At 46.5% G+C, this 15,733-nt stretch overlaps 1 protein-coding gene across 5 annotated transcripts in view; it reads right to left on the bottom strand.

The window, feature by feature from the left end:
* The window catches only part of LOC306775258 (semaphorin-3F-like), a 57,732-nt gene that overhangs the window by 21,660 nt on the left and 20,339 nt on the right, over positions 1-15,733 (bottom strand). For all 5 annotated transcript variants that reach the window (XM_079265575.1, XM_079265574.1, XM_079265577.1 and 2 more), the window contains one exon: positions 132-292. In XM_079265575.1, the coding sequence (XP_079121701.1) occupies positions 132-292 (161 nt within the window). The remainder of the gene's footprint in view (positions 1-131; positions 293-15,733) is intronic.

Raw genomic sequence — 15,733 nt, 5'->3', positions numbered from 1 at the left:
TGTACTCCAAGAAAACTAGATGTGAGCTCACCAACATGGCTGCTGCTGGGGCCCTAGATCAGAACATTTTGCCCTTGTGGCGCTGAGGTAAAGGCGCTTGTTTCATTGCAGTGTAACAGCCAGAGTCTTACAATATGCGGTTCCGTGTTGATGTCATGGAGGTCCAGGGACAGGATGTGGTCCTTGCTGCCAACGTACATACGGTCATGGTCCTCGTCCATACGCAGGATCCGGTAGTCGGACGTGTTGAGGAGGTAGGCGAAGTGGTGAGCAGTACCGGTGGATCTCAGCTCTGCGACGAGAAACAAATATACCCATTAATGACAGCTGTGGTGCACATGCACATTTTCCCACACACATGCGTGCACAACTGGCACATTCCTCGTGCCGCTCCTGCATACCCGGCGTGGAGTCATCTGATGGTTTTCCACCAACACTGCTGTAACTTAACACCGCACATTAGAGACAAGTGCTACTGAGTGTCTGTCACACTGTGTTGATGGCTTAATACCGCCGGAGTGGATCAGAGGAGCTAGGAAGTCGTCGATGGCTTTCTGTTACTACCAGTCGGAAGTCAGAAAAGACAGACACGGTAGACTTATAGAGTGTTTGTTTGATATACTCTCCTTGGTTCAGCAACTACGTACAGACAGGGCAGAGAGGCCACTGCTAAGACAGCAAAGGCCCCATGCCACACCGTAGACAAACACACACTCCTCCGCAATCTATAGGGTAAAGGCATTGGAGGGTGGCCCTCACATATTGTTGGACAAACACAGAGGTTTCACTCAAACAGCAGGAAAGTCCCGTTTTACTGTTTGGCTTCATTCTACAACCAACAGAACACAGAGAGCTGGAACAGGGAACCACACGTTGAGGTTAACCCGAGTTCTTTCCTGTTGATTTAGCAGCCAAAAATGTGGTGAAGGGAAACCAGATGATAAACTGTCAAATACCGTTAGCTTTGTTTCACTATTTACAAATGATATATCAGAACAGAGGCGTGCCGGTGTATAAGAAAAGGAAGGCCGTGTGAAATGTAGTCAATGTCTAAAAAGCGATACCCAAGAAAAAATAAGAATCATCTCAAGATTCGAAAATGTTTCGGGCAGTTGATGAATAACCACACATTTATTTTGCGAGCTCTGTATGTGCAGTCATGTTCAGTATGTTGAATGAATTTGCTGAAAAACATTCCTGTGAGGTTGTCAGGTGGTGCTGCGGAAGAGGTCTGGACACCGAGGCATGCAAGGCCATCAACATGTCCACCATGGCGACTTAAAATAAACACCAATCTCGAGACCTTTTCAAACAGACTCCCTACTGAATCCGATATTACCGGTCTTTCCTGCCAGATCTAAATTGAACACGGGGTTATGTCAATAAGCAACGATTAATAGCGTTAGATTTGCTATATTTGTACAGTTTGATTGAATAACTGTGCCCACCAGAGGAATGTTTACGGATCAGCCAGGTGACTGACAGCTGTCGGAGCCCACGGCAGAGGCCATGCAACATGTGGTCGGACCCTGTGGTTATTTGTGTTGGAGACTTAAGCTGAATGATGAGTCCCCGTACACGCTAGCAGTGTTTATGTGTGCGTGCCGATAGAGTGAAACACACCGGATAACTTTGCATTGTGCACACGCACATTCCGAGGGCCAGTCGAAGCCCTTCCTGAAGCAGGTTGTCAGCAACTCCTCAGTGTGCGTGTGTGTGTTTGTTGTCAGAGAGTAGCGGACGAGAGAATGTGAACAGTGCCGTGCAACAACACTCCGCATAGAGAGCCGCACATTAAGAAAGAAAACATCTAATCTCGTAATCGTGCAATAACTCCCATATTCTGTTCTGAGCGTACTCTACAGCATGTCCAAATGCAAAAATATCTTTCCTCACACCTTATCCTCCATACCTAATTGTAATGTAGACGCCATCACGCAGAGCTATGCCTATTAGATGAAGGTTTTATTGCAGAAATCGAACCATGCAGAAAACCTCAGTCTGTTGTTGTGAAAGAATGAGTCAGAGCCGAGTGACGCTGCAAGGTTTTACATATGAAGCTCAGGCTGAAGCCCGAATGCCATTGAGCCTTCTGATAACAGAAGAAATGAAAGTGCTGCAACCTCTCACTGTGAGTGTAAGGGTGCTTTCACACACGCAGTTTGGTTCATCAAGGAAGAAATAAAAAACACAATGTCGCATTTTCTGGTCCGGTTCCTGTTCACGTTGACTTTTTACAAAACAAACCGAGAAGAGTCAACATGAAGTTACGGAGACTGACAGGTAACCAGTTGACGATACTGTATATACATGATTGGACAGTTTTGGCGATTGTTATCCGGCATCAGCAGAAACATAACATAATTGTTACCAAATAATTTGGTTGGTCTGTTTTCTTTCACACCATAAACCATTAACCATGCAAATTGTGTTTAAAGCAGAACATAGAGCATACCATATTATAAAGAATGAAAGAAGGAAGGAGTCTGGGATCTGGTACAAAATGAAGTTCAGCTATTAGACATCATTCTCTTTTCTATCAGCCTTTCTGAGCTCAGGCCCAAAGTCAACCTTAGCCTCAGGCAGAGGCACATGGCATTGTGCTCCAATGAAATGTTGACAGAGGACATATAATGGCAGCGGACTGAGCTCGGCTGCTCCGCTGCCCTGGGGGTCAGGCCGGCTGTGAAAACAAGACCAGCAGGCCCCTGGACTGAGGCTGGTGCCAGGCAAACACCCGGTCACAACCAGCTTGGAAAGACATGCAGGGGGAGACTGTGCTGCTGCGTGCCAGATCAAGAGGGACGCTGAGGGGGGCCTACACTGAAAAAGAGAAAGAGGAATTTGTAGGGTTGCGTTAGAGTGTGTGGTTATTCCCCGAAGGCAGCAGAGGCATACTTTTGCTATATTAATAACAAATTAGCTTTCAAATGACCAAATGCTTAAGTAAAGTAAGATCCCTGATCTGCTCAACCAGTCACAGATACATTCGACCTGTGCTCTCAATCCACTGTTTCCCCCTGCGACACGCAACTACACACTCTCAGTCGCCGATTACAATTTTGAACAGGAAAGGCTCAGAGTGGCTGCGCTGCTGTGCTCTTTGTCAGCCACATTAGGGCATGACAGCATTTTCCGTACACACAGACTTATCCTGGAGATTTAGAGGCTGGAGAGCAAGTGTGTCTATTAGAGCCAGATCAACTCTCAAAGTAGCCCATTACTGCGTGTACGGTTTGGGTTCACTCTGGGGGGTCTGTACGCGCACAGCGAGGGCTTTGTTTCGGGAACGCACCGCTTCCCCCCCTGTGGAATGGCAATGGCTCTATTAGAGGTGAAAGTAAGCCGGTGAGGGAACCTGATCCCAGCACTCAACATCTCTCCCTGTACTCATTCACTTCCTTCTCTATGCCAGTACGCCATGCAGTCGCATTCGAAAGTGGGTTTTTTTGTCTCATTTTCAATCTTTCATGTACACAAGTAGTGCATGTGTGGTAGTACATTGAAAAGTTAAGCAATTACACAGGAGAGAGCTCTCATTCCAGATCCGGTCTGCTCTCCTCAGTCTGCTGGACACAGACAGTCCTCTCCTCTCTCCCAGCATCTCAAGGTGCTGGAGTTTTGCTGGAGTTTGAGAACAGGGAGGTGAGTAAGATGAGTCCTGAAAAAAACTCCAGCTTCATGTCAGTTTAACAACATCTGAGCCAACGGATGTAAAGAGCTACAGAGCTCCAGGTGATGCACGTCGTGAGAGGCAGATTGAGACGCTACGACGAAGCTTCTGGTTAGGCAGGCGCATAGCTCTTCTTGCGTTACTCAGCACATTTACTGAAGTACTGTACTTGAGCGCAGCAAAGTACTGTTGTGAGTTACTTTACCTGAGTATTTTAATTTTTTTCCTTTTTAAAGTGATGCTTGTTGAGTTTTGGCCATTAGAGCTGGATTTGGTAATCTTCTTCAAGAACATTTGTCGTTATATTTGTTGAAATTCTCGTCAAATCCGGACAGCAATCAATACATCAAATGCTCGAATAAAAAAAAGGAAACAATACAGTCTGGTATTGTGGCTGTAGCAGGACTGTAATAAGCCTGTCCAATCATTTCCTTCGCCCAGATGTCTCCAGGGGATACTCATAAGACTCTCTACGCACTTAAACCTTTTAAAACACAGTGTATCCTTACACACACCATGGCTAAAACGTCTCACACACACCATCACTACCTGCGCCACCTCAACCGCTGAAATATTGTGTTTGCATGAAAAACAAAATACCGATTTGTTGAGCAGGGAAGTCCTTCCAGCAGCACTGAAGCCGGGGCCAACAGTAAAACAAGGAGCAAAATAGCAAAAAGTACACAGATGGTTTATTTTATTTATTGGCCAATATATTTTTCATTGCATTCATTAGACTTATTTCATGAGATTGAAAACCGCTTGAGGTGAGCGCCCGAGTTCTTCATTCACTGTAAATTGTGGTTTGGTTAATTGCAACACTGTCGTCCTGAGATGCATGCTGGCAGTCTTGCGCAAGAAGGCGTGTCTCTTGCTGAACCCTGGAGCTGAAGCAGTGGAGCTGCTGAGCAAGCAGCTTCTAGTACAATACAGTGGTTGTGCTGGGAAGCACTGGACGTGTCCCGCCATCCCATCGCAGCCCCTTTCCTCAGACCATTATAAATAAGACGAGTATTTGTGTCAGCTTGCCTGGTTAAATGAGGTATAGAAACACAGAGGAGAGGCATGCCTCACTGTCAGACTGAGCCAGCCCTCCTCCTCCTGTGAGAATAGTTGGCTGCTGACGCTGATCTCCGGGGCTGCAGGCCTGCATGTTATAGCATATCTCTCCAATCTTAAATTAATAGCCAACGGGCCGAGTTTACTTTGGAAATACGTTGGGACAGGAAACGTTCCCTGGCACACGGTGCACTCTCAAGATCACATCTCCAGAAATAAAGAGAAGAACTGGTGAATGCAGTCTTATAAGACATGATTTCCCACCACGCTGTCACACAAGGGAAAGGGAGACTGGATTTTATATGTAATATTCAGCTGTTAATGCATCCAGCCAACATCAGAACTTCCTCTCATTGAGGAACGATTACTGCATCCAGTGTGACTTAACATCACTTAGCCCACCCCACTCGGAACTTTCCTGGCAGGTTCGCAAGAAGCATCGTGCAAGTGATTGGGTCATGGAAAAACTGCGGACTGCGTGTTTAAACAAAAACATAGAAAAGAGAGAGAGAGGGAGTGAATACACATCCTGGCACTTGACAGCGCAGCGCAGTCGCTGCATGACACTGATATGGGTGTTCCACCCCACTGCATATTTCTCTGCTTTCAAATTGGGTAAATTAAAAGTGCAGGCCGCTGCCAATGACAGTGCAGAGCATGTTGCAGCTTGAAGCCTACCGAGAGCGTCCGATGGTGAAGAGGATGGGGGATGCTGATGGGAAAGAGATGAAAAGTTTGCGGCCTGTTGCTTTGACACTGAACAGGAAGGGAGCGATGAGCAATATGGAGGGACGTGTGTAGCAATCACAAGCACAATTCACGGGGCTGTGTTTTTTCCCCTGGTGGAACGCGTGGTTGATAATTAGAAAACTGCAGCCGCTGCACCGGGTGTCCTACTGTCCGAAGATCAAGGCAAGATCACAGTGACGCACTAAAGCTGGAACACATAAGCTATGATGCATTCTCCTCAAACAAAGTTAAACTGAAGAACTCCCGTCCTCTGTGGTTGTGTAATAAAGCGACAGAAATACCCCGCTGGCCCCTGGCGCATCACAAACATCTCTGCACTACCTGAGCAGCATCCCGAGGCCGTTTCCAAGCCGTCAGAAAGAGGTGTGTTCGTTCACACGCACGGCACCGGAGTGACAGGAGTGATAATTAGGGTGTTTAAGAGGGGGCGGGAGGGGCTGCGTGCTCTCACACATCAAAGGCAGCACTTGTCAGGAATCCTGGCCAAATATTTTGAATGCCGTCAACGCAGAGGAGGAAAACTCCAGTTTAAGACGGTCTTATTAGCCTTCAGGAGGCACGCTTCATTTCAACAGCAATGATGGAGCTACGCGACAGAAGACGCGTTGAAAAATTGCAATGTTGCCGAGCTGGCAGTTGGGTCCACTTTTAACAAGGAGCTGTAATGAGTTGAGATGACACAGGTGACTGTGTCTTGCTGGACACGGTCAGCATTTTTCTTCTGGAAGGCTCAGGCTTCCTCATTCATTTGTACGAGTCTTAGTGAAATATTTAGGAAGTGTCTGCTGCCAACGCACCTGCACAAAGGTGCATTTGTTCTCTTGAGCGCAGACGGAGGGAGAATTGAGTTAGTCTGTTTCCATCCAACTGTAACGATGCCTTCGTAGTAGATTTCTAGCGATCCATCTCTTGCAAACATGACTATTGTTCGGAGTAGGAAAATATTCTGTAAGTGGTGCTTTGGTCTGATTTGAATAAGATGGGGAAATTACTACTTAGTTAAGGCTAATTAAATAGTTACTATGAGTAACTTTTAACTGTTTATTAATCAGTCTCAATTCAATACCGATGCTTCTACATGACCTACGTAAGTAAACTAAACGAGACCATCGGTGAGAAGATTGTCATCTGTGCCACCGGGTCCGATTCCATATGCAATCATGCGTCAGGCAGCCTCATGTCGTACATGGACAGACCCAGATCCGCCTTCGACCTGCAGTCAGAGCTCCTGCGGGAGGAGGAGGTGAGCTCTGTGCACGGCAGCAGCGGCAGGAGCGGAGCGTCACCGACCGCACACTGCTTGAGCCCAGGCCATGTTGCTGGGCTCGCTGGAGGGAAAGGTGGTACAGAACCAGAACCAGGATTGCACGGGGAAAACTGTCAGACTCTGCTGCAGTACAATGATAGGTTTTCTAAAAGGACTCTGGTGGTCAGAAACAGCTTTTGTCCACAGTGACCGCCGAAATCAACACAAGATGAAAGTTCCTCGTCGTAGCTTTAAGTTGCAACTGTTTAACTGTTGACTTTGTGTAATATTTTACTGATGGGTGTAAATGAATTTGCACTTTCTTACAAAGTGTCATGACAAAACCGTAAAAAAGCAAAAAGAAGTACAAGCATCTTTTTGTTTTTTGTGTACATTTCACAAACTGTGACAGTGTGTTTTCAGATGAGCTCTTTGAGTTGAGTTTGCTGAGATTTTTACTGAATTTACACAGGAAGAGTGGAGTTGGCTTCTTTCCAGACACTTGTATCTGAGAGCCCCTGTGGTTCTCTCTCTTATCTTAATCTAGCAAAACTTTCTCAGAGTGATTTCCTGTATCTGCAGGATAAGGAAGTGCCTAATATAGGGGCAATCACTGAGCTCACGAACATGGAGATGGAGATTAAATGGCCCTCTTCTGCATACGAACAAGTGTGTGGCCTCTGAACGGGCACCTGCACTGCCATCTTGTTAGCAGAGTCATTTCTAATCAGGGACTCTCTGGGCCCACAGTGGCTCCCCTCCACTCTCCTTCAACAGCTCCTCTTCAACGCGACTTGTCTTCGTGTCAAACATTTACATGAGTTATTCGGGCTTGTGTAAGCTGCACGCTTCAAAGCCAGTAGAGAAGTGACACGGTCGTTAAAGAATGCCTGTGTGATTACTGGAGGGTGGGTATAAGGTTAGCTGCGCCGCTAAATGAAAAGGAACGATAACAGCATGTGAACGCAGCAGCTGCTCGCCTCGGCTTAGTCCCTCTGTGGGACGGGGGATAATAAAAGCGGTCAGATGGCTCGGCCAGTGTGACACATCAGATAGGACGCGTCACTCAGCAGCTAACAGATATGCAAGGGAACAGGATCCGGAGATATGATCTGACCCACTGGTAAATGCCGGAGAGCCTGGAACACAAAGGAATGGTAATGTTTTGTGACGTGGTCAAGCTTCGCTGAATCCTCTGTGTGTGTGTGTGTGCATCTTGGTGGCGAGACAGGCTCTGCAGCTTGCTGTTCGGAGAAAAACCACAGACATAACAGCTTGCCTGTACAAACACCTGCCCCATATATATACAAAGCGTCAACACAAGCACCTCTGCTCGCTGTCATCTTACTTCAAACTTGACATTAAAAAGACAAGACAACCAGAATGGTATCTCACGACACTCAACAAAGTCATTGCAAAACTGCAATCATCATTACGATTCCAGTCGGGATTATCAGTCTCAGTTTAAAGAGTAATTTAACACTCAATCCACTTTTTGTTTGTTAAAAAGGTAAAATTGTATTTTCATTGTTAATTTATTAATCATGGTGTTTTTTTGATCAAGTGTTATTCTTCTTTTTACACAGAAAATGTGTTGATTCTGTCTTCTAGACCCTTGCGGGCATCAGGGTTCAGACGCGTTCAGAGAGATTTCAGAAGGGGGCGTGTTCACGCTAAAACGGGGTGTCAAGTGGATTGATGGGTCAAAAAAACACGGAATTTTACGTAACATTCTTAATTGCCTGATTTACTGAAGTTATGTAATTTAAACCCAAACCATGATCTTATCCGGAACCTAACCAAGTAGTTTAGTTGCCTAAACCCAATGATGAGTTGGGAATGAGAACGGGTTAGCAATTACTACTATTAAGGTGGGGGTGTGCTCAACGCAAACGCACAATGACATGTCACCCGACTTTTTCTGAAGGCAAAGGCGTTAATAGTTATTCCAAAGGCGGGATATGACTTTTGTCCAGCCTCATCGTAAGCATTTCATAAAACTGTACTCATTGGTACGTACCAAATGTTTTTAGTTTCGGAACGTTTTGGTGGACGCAGCCAGAAATCCCATGTCAGTCAGGTGTCGGGGTGGAGAGGGTTTTCAAAGCCCACATAATTTGACAGCATGAAATGAATCCCGAAAACAGAATCGTGGTAAAACATGGTCGGGGACTTGACTCCCCGCTGGGCTCCACCGGCTGTTAAACCGCAATGAAGTGAAGCTACATGGCTATTCGTGGCAAGTTGTTTGTATCCTGTTGCTGTGAGCGCCCTCGCTAGGGAAAAGGTGTGACCCTCTTTTGTCTCAACACATGTTGAATGTGATCCGTGATAACGGATACGCACTAAGAGCGCTGCCGTATCACACATCATTAACCACCGCTCCTCCTGACCTCGCTGTATCCACGAGTTGCAGCATGATGCTCAGTGGGACGTGACATCTTACTGCTCACCACTGTCACCACCTCGTTACCACTGCGCCCCGCCACTCCCCTGCCGACCTGGGGGACTCACCCACTCTATAATTAGGAGCCACTGTAGTGCCCCGCCCATCCTATGTCCAACCCCCACCCCACTCACTAATGGCACCAATTTGTATTCACTGTCAGCTCTGATGAGCTCTCATGCGGAGAACTGGCCTTATCACATCGCCTCTGGCTCCCATCGCCTAAGCCCCTCTCCCTCTGCCTGCCAAGCCCCGAGCGCTGATGGACAGGCGCAGAGGCTGAGGGGGGCGGGGGTGGGTTTGTGGGGAGGAGGTACACATTTGTCTCCACTTTCATGTAAACTCTTGTAACAGCAGACAGACGTGCTCTGCCACAGAACTGGTTGAACAAGAGGAGATTCTGAATCTATGACCAAAACCCGTCGGACCCCTCTCCAAACAAACGAACACCTTTTTCCCTCAATCTTTGCAAAAACGTATGAAGGCGGAGATCCATCTGAGGAGGATGTAAAATGTGTAGAACTAGTAGGGAAGGAGATCCTCCCGCGAGAGAAATACATGTCTCTGTTTTAACTGACGTGTGTTTTTATAAAAACAGTCTCCAGCTCAGCGGTGACACATCTTGCCCCGTTCCCATCCCACATGTCAATCCCTTCGATCCCTCTGCAACTTCTTCGTACCGACTGTTTTTGTGAACCGATTGCATTTTTCAGTCAAAAGGGGACTACAAGTTACTGTGTCCATCTAAAGCAATCTGTGCTCTTTAGAATATTTCAAATGGTATACAAACGCCCCAAACCTGCGCTGGGTTGAAACCTGCTTTCTGCAAATGCTAGTCAGCAGGGCTTCTGCAGCCCGGGCCAGGAGACTCGAGGAGGTCAGAGGCCGCTGGGCAGCAGTGGCAATGCTTTATGTTCTGGTTTAATCTGGGATTAGCTCAGGGTCAGGGTTATCTCTCCACAGCCTGCGTGGAATCAGGAAACAGGGATTGCCTGGGGTAAAGTGGCATTACTGGATGGCTTGTCCAGAATCGCAAAGAGCCTGTGTTCAACAGGGGTAAAAGAAAGAAAGAAGGAGAGAGAGAGAGAGAGAGAGCATGTTGAGAATGACTCACTGGGCTCAGGGTTTCAATCTCTCTGCCATCACTCTAACACTTCCCAGCCCTGAGTTCCAGCTCAGTGGAGATCCACATGTGAGTTACTACAACCCGCGACCCAATGAATCACTGGTATATGGTATCTGTCCAGCCACAGTTACACTATGCGCATACCTCCTTGTTTAGCCTGCTAAATCCATTTTAATGCTGATTTAGTACAGAAGCCAGAGGAGGCACGGCAGGCAAGCATGCACTGAAGTGTTCGCATCAGAGAAACAAACGTAGCAGCGCTGCAGAATTAGCAGGAGAACTTTTGGGGGAGCAGCCACAAAGACTAAACATAAAGCCCCGACTGAGAGCTCTGTTACCTTTACCCTCCCTTATCTTTACCTGGCATGTCTCAACCATACTGTCTGACTATAATCCCCACATAGCGGACAAACTCAGGGCCAGGGACACACTCTAGCAACTCTGGTTCTGCTGTCTGCTTCCAGAGGACGTGTGGTCAGCTGGGAGAAACAGTCAGCTACAAGACCAGAACAGACTGGTTGTAATGAAGATGGATCTCTCTCAGTCTCCCTCTCTCTGTAAAATGTTAAGGCTAGTGAAAATGGAGCAGTCTTACACATTATGGGAAAGTTAGAAGGAGCAAATACTGAAACCCTGCTTTGCTGTACCAAACAAAGAACTAGACTACATCAGGGAGACAGACTGAACAATTAGTTAAGGACAGTAGTTCATTAAAACAGGATTGATCTGCGGCCTCGTAGCTCTTTATAACACAAATTCAGTCTCTAAGTTTAGTTGTATCCAAACTTACGAAAGCTGTTGTCACATTTCAGCAAGCTTCCTTTTGTAAGAGCCCGCTCAGGGGTTTCCATGGAAAAACATGTACTTTTCATCATGAATGACACTCATACATATCATTAAATGTTGACATTTCTGGTTTGACACAGAATATCTTCTGCTAATGTCAACTGCTAGACATAACAAATTGCATCAAAAGGCATCAAAAATGCATTTGTTTTAAAGCAGCCACAGGCTGACTTCAAGCTGAGGTTTTCAATTCTCTTTTTCCTCATTAACTTCATGTTGACTGTCTTCCACGCTGTGCTCTGGTGAAGAATGTCTGCATCCTCCAAAGTCCAAGTAGTTTCCATCCAAATCAGGTTTTATTTGTAACAACGGAGCAAGAGATTGTCCTTGAAAACAGCGAATTTAAAGAAAAGGCTTTCTTGGCAGCTATAATCCACCAGTGAGAAAACTGCCGCGATGCGACAATAGATTTGTGTGTCTCTCAGGTGCATCCTGACAGGCCAGTGGGAGATTTACAATTGAACAGACACAGGATATAGCAACCTAATGTATGTGACAACAGTGGCCCACTATCGTGCCCTATGGCTATGAAAGCCTTATTTGTTGGAGCTGTGTGGGGTCACAGTGTGGGAGGCCAGTTGTTCTAGCCCCCTTTCCTTATAATGACAGGAAGGCAGAACAGATTGTGACAGCAGCCATTGTGGCTCTGCTCCAGGTCTCTTCCTCCCACCAGGCTCCCGCTGCTCCTTCAGTCCAGAGTAGATGCATGTGGTGCAACCTCAGAGCTTATCTTCCTGTTCCTCCAGCCCAGTGACCAGGAATACATGTTGGCATGCTATTTTCTGCAAAGCAACGAGTGTGTCTTGGGCCATGGAGGCCTTTACCATTTTATATGCCATGGAAAGTTTCTCCGGCCTATCATTCTACGGCCTTGTCACCGTCACTCATATCGTGATACTTGACAAGAGGCAGATGATGTTGACGGAAGCAGGAGGCTAATGGGGCATCCCTCTCGTTCATCCCTCTTCTTTGAACAGAGGCAGGCGATCAGTCGAGTTCCGATGCGCCCCTGATTCCCAGGCCTCGGGGACAGGAAGTGGGATTAGAAGACAAATCCCATATTTCCACGCGTATGTCAGCAGAGTCATCGCATTTTGCCTCATCAATTACTCTCTCTAGTCAAAGGGCGCTCATCTGAAATTAAGGCGATTAGCCCTTCTATAAACAGCTTTGTGTTTTCGGCTGCCGCTGCCTTGCTGGGTCCGCCAGCCAAGGGGAAACCAGAAATGGTCTTCTTGTCTAACACAACAGCAGGACAGACTCGCTCCTGCCAGTGTGGCCGTTTGGAACAGCTATAAACACATGTCGTTTTCCGACACGTCGTTCGAACTGGCTCTGTTCAAACATAATCCTTCGCTAAACCCTTCTGAACCAGCACAGTTCTGTTGCCGCTAAAGGAGACACGTCCAAAGGTTACCAAAAGACAGTGAAGAGCAAAAGTCAAGGATTCCATCGCGCTCTCTCTGCTGTAAGCCTGCTGCCGGTAAACCTGCGGCCGTTTTTAAAGGGCCTTCTAAGGCTCTGCAACCTTATCCTCTTTTGGAGGCAGAACGAGATAATAGGTTCCCTTAAGACGTGAGGAATCAATCTACTCTGAGAGGTTGTTTCCAATTTACCAACTGGTTGTTTCTGGGTCGTTTTAGTAGTTTCTTTTTATTAAAGCTTGTAAAAAAATAAGAACATTAAAACTATAATCCAGAGTTTTGGAACATTTGGAGTTTGATCCAAATGGCAATTGTTATCGCCAAAGTCCATTTCATTTAATTCAAGCAATATGCACGATATGAGTTTGAGTATGAGTACATTACATACGTCTGATTTTAAATCCCAACTTCACATCGATAGTTCCTCAGAGCGTTATCTGTTTAAAGACTGTTATTTTGGCCAACCAGGCTCTATGCCCATGTAAGGTGGTGTTAAGAGATAGTGGGATCGGGGGGTTGCAGGTTCAGCGAGTTTACCAAGCCGATTTAGCTTTCCCAGTTTGTCACTGGTAATCTCCCTGCAGCTAACAGGGTGATACAATCAGCCCGATAACTGCAGGAGATGGATGGAATGAGAGGCAGACAGAGTGGGTGAGAGAGATATGTGTGTGTGTGGACCTCATCCCTGTCTCTCACACACACACACACAGATAATATGCATAGCATGCACACGTACACACACAAGTTAAGCATCTCGCACACAACAAGTGTGACCCTGTTGGTTTAGACATGAGGCAGCTGGAGGAATTTAAACACAATGTCATCATGACATGCAACAATGCTGTAGCGATACAAATTCAAAGTGTCCAGTTCCTCTGCAATTGCAAAACCAGCAAGCAAACTAAAACGAAATGAGGGAAATCCAGATGGACGGTGCGGAAAGCAAGAAGTGTGTGAAAGGTTCATATTGGTTCCTCTGAGGTGGAACACCGAGGTGTTTGCTTTGGCAATGTTGACCAAAACCTCAGCCCAAGGAGAGGAAAAAGAGACGCGCAGCCAAAGCATCCTCGTTCTCTTCCTTCAAACCCCCCTCAGTACGGCCTCTTTAAAACCTCACCATAAACACTTCATTTCTTTCCCAACTTGGGCAATATGTTTTCTAAATCAAGGAGAGGCTTCGCCTGTTTTCTCACATTCCCAGCCAAGCGGAATTAATCCGAAGAGGTGGGACCTTTGCGAACAAAACTCTGCTGCCTATCTGCACCGGGAGCAATGCAGACGTGTAATCTTAAATAAGGCGCTCGTAAGTGGTGAACCTGATGGGTCTGACTTTTCTCTGATGGCCCAGCAGGGCCTCATTTAGTCACTAGCTTTTATAGAAACACATCAAGAGGAAATGTGCTTGTCAAAATGTATTTAGAGAGTTCAGGTGCTGTACAGTAACTTTTTGGGGTGAAATGCCACTCCACAGGTTGTCTTGGCTGGGCTCCGACTACAGGGCTATACGTCTTCTTTTCAACTCGTATATAGTGCAGGAATCGAATGGCTTAGAATAACACACTCTAAGATGTGATTTACTCATTCGGAAATGCACAAAAAACAGTACTGTGGCTGTGTCCTAGTTCCATTGGCTCCAGCTGTGATGGCGGACTGAAACAGCATTATGTCTACCCGGGTTCCTATATGCCAGTGGCACAAAGATCGATCTTCCCCGTTTCCCCTTTCAGCCGTGCTCTGTCCTGCTCTTCTTGGAGCTTTAGTACGACAGAGATTGAAAGTCGTTCTCTCAGTTCGACCTCCCTCTCTGGTACCGCAAAATCTGAAGAGAAACCAAGAAGAAAACAAACCCTCCTTGTCACTTGATTGCCTCGCAGCTCTTCTATGCGCTGAAATTGGCAAAGTGACCTTGATGAGCGAAATGCCAACTGTCAATCATTGATTACCGGGACTTTTTACACATTCACTTAAGGGCTCCCCTTTCAAGTTTGATCAATATCAGCCTCAATGTAGTGAGAGAGTAACACAGAGGACTGGCTATTAGGGGAGCGCTGAGCCCCAGGGAAGATTGTAGCTGGGAAGCCTATGCAGGGGGGTTGGGAAAGGGAGGGGTCTCCGTGCCACATCCCATCAAACTGCACCGGCACATGTATTTCTAAAATAAACACACACACTTAATCTGTATTAAAAGTGTTTCCTGCATCTTTAAGGGGTCGACACAACAGACCAGCGTGTAAGGATGGCGTTGGCCAACCATGATGACCGCAAACAAGTGGCCATTGTCCACTCTCTTGGTGACGTCGCTGTTGAGAGTGCATCCTAAATTCGTTATGAACACTAAACACATTGTGAGAGGCATTATAAGAGTTCAACAGTGACCTCCCTGCTATGAAAAGCTTGTCACTACCACAAATTGTGCCAGAGAGGGATAAAGAAACGGTATACAGATCATAGGATCATGTATTTACGACAACTATTGAGTGTATCATTATTTCTGTAGTTTTGGATCAATTCATTGCTAAAAATAAGTCTAAAACGGGCAACAAACACAATCAGACAGGTTGTAAAAAAATATATATATATATATTTCTATAGCTGGCCAAACGTCTTTGGAAGACAAAATGAAAGCAAACCAAAACTCTCTGGTCTGGCAATCTGAAATGTGTCAGGTCAAAAGGTTGATGCCCACGTCTCGTCATTCATGGATAGGATATTTGACATGGAATCAACCGTTAATCCGGAGAAAATCCTGCTGGGTTTTTCTTCCAGGATGGCCTCGCCGCAGGATGGTGGGAAGCGGCTGAGGGATTGCTGGGCCGCGTTGCCGCTAAGCCACGACTGTAAGCATCCCGCTCTGGCAGCGTACGCGGCCGGAGCTCTGCACTCCCCATAATGACTCATTGATCTGAGCTTCTCAATCCCTGCCTGCCTTATCTCAGCTAATGGAGCGGCATCATGGTCTGTCACAGGCTGCCATCTCTCCGGGAGACTGAGTGCACTTAGAGGTCAGCGCTGCAGCTTCCCAGTAGTGTTGCACTACAACCAGGTGGGGGAAAAAAACCTTCACGTATCTTTCTGAACACTCGCCCTCCTTATTTGACAGCTCCACACTCCCTCTGACAGCCCTTCTGTTGTTTTTTGGAGTGGTATGATATACCGTCCCTCT

Source organism: Melanostigma gelatinosum (genome assembly GCF_949748355.1).
Source record: "Melanostigma gelatinosum genome assembly, chromosome: 3".
NCBI classification, from domain to species: Eukaryota; Metazoa; Chordata; class Actinopteri; order Perciformes; family Zoarcidae; genus Melanostigma; species Melanostigma gelatinosum.
This window is presented reverse-complemented; position numbering and strand designations above follow the sequence as displayed.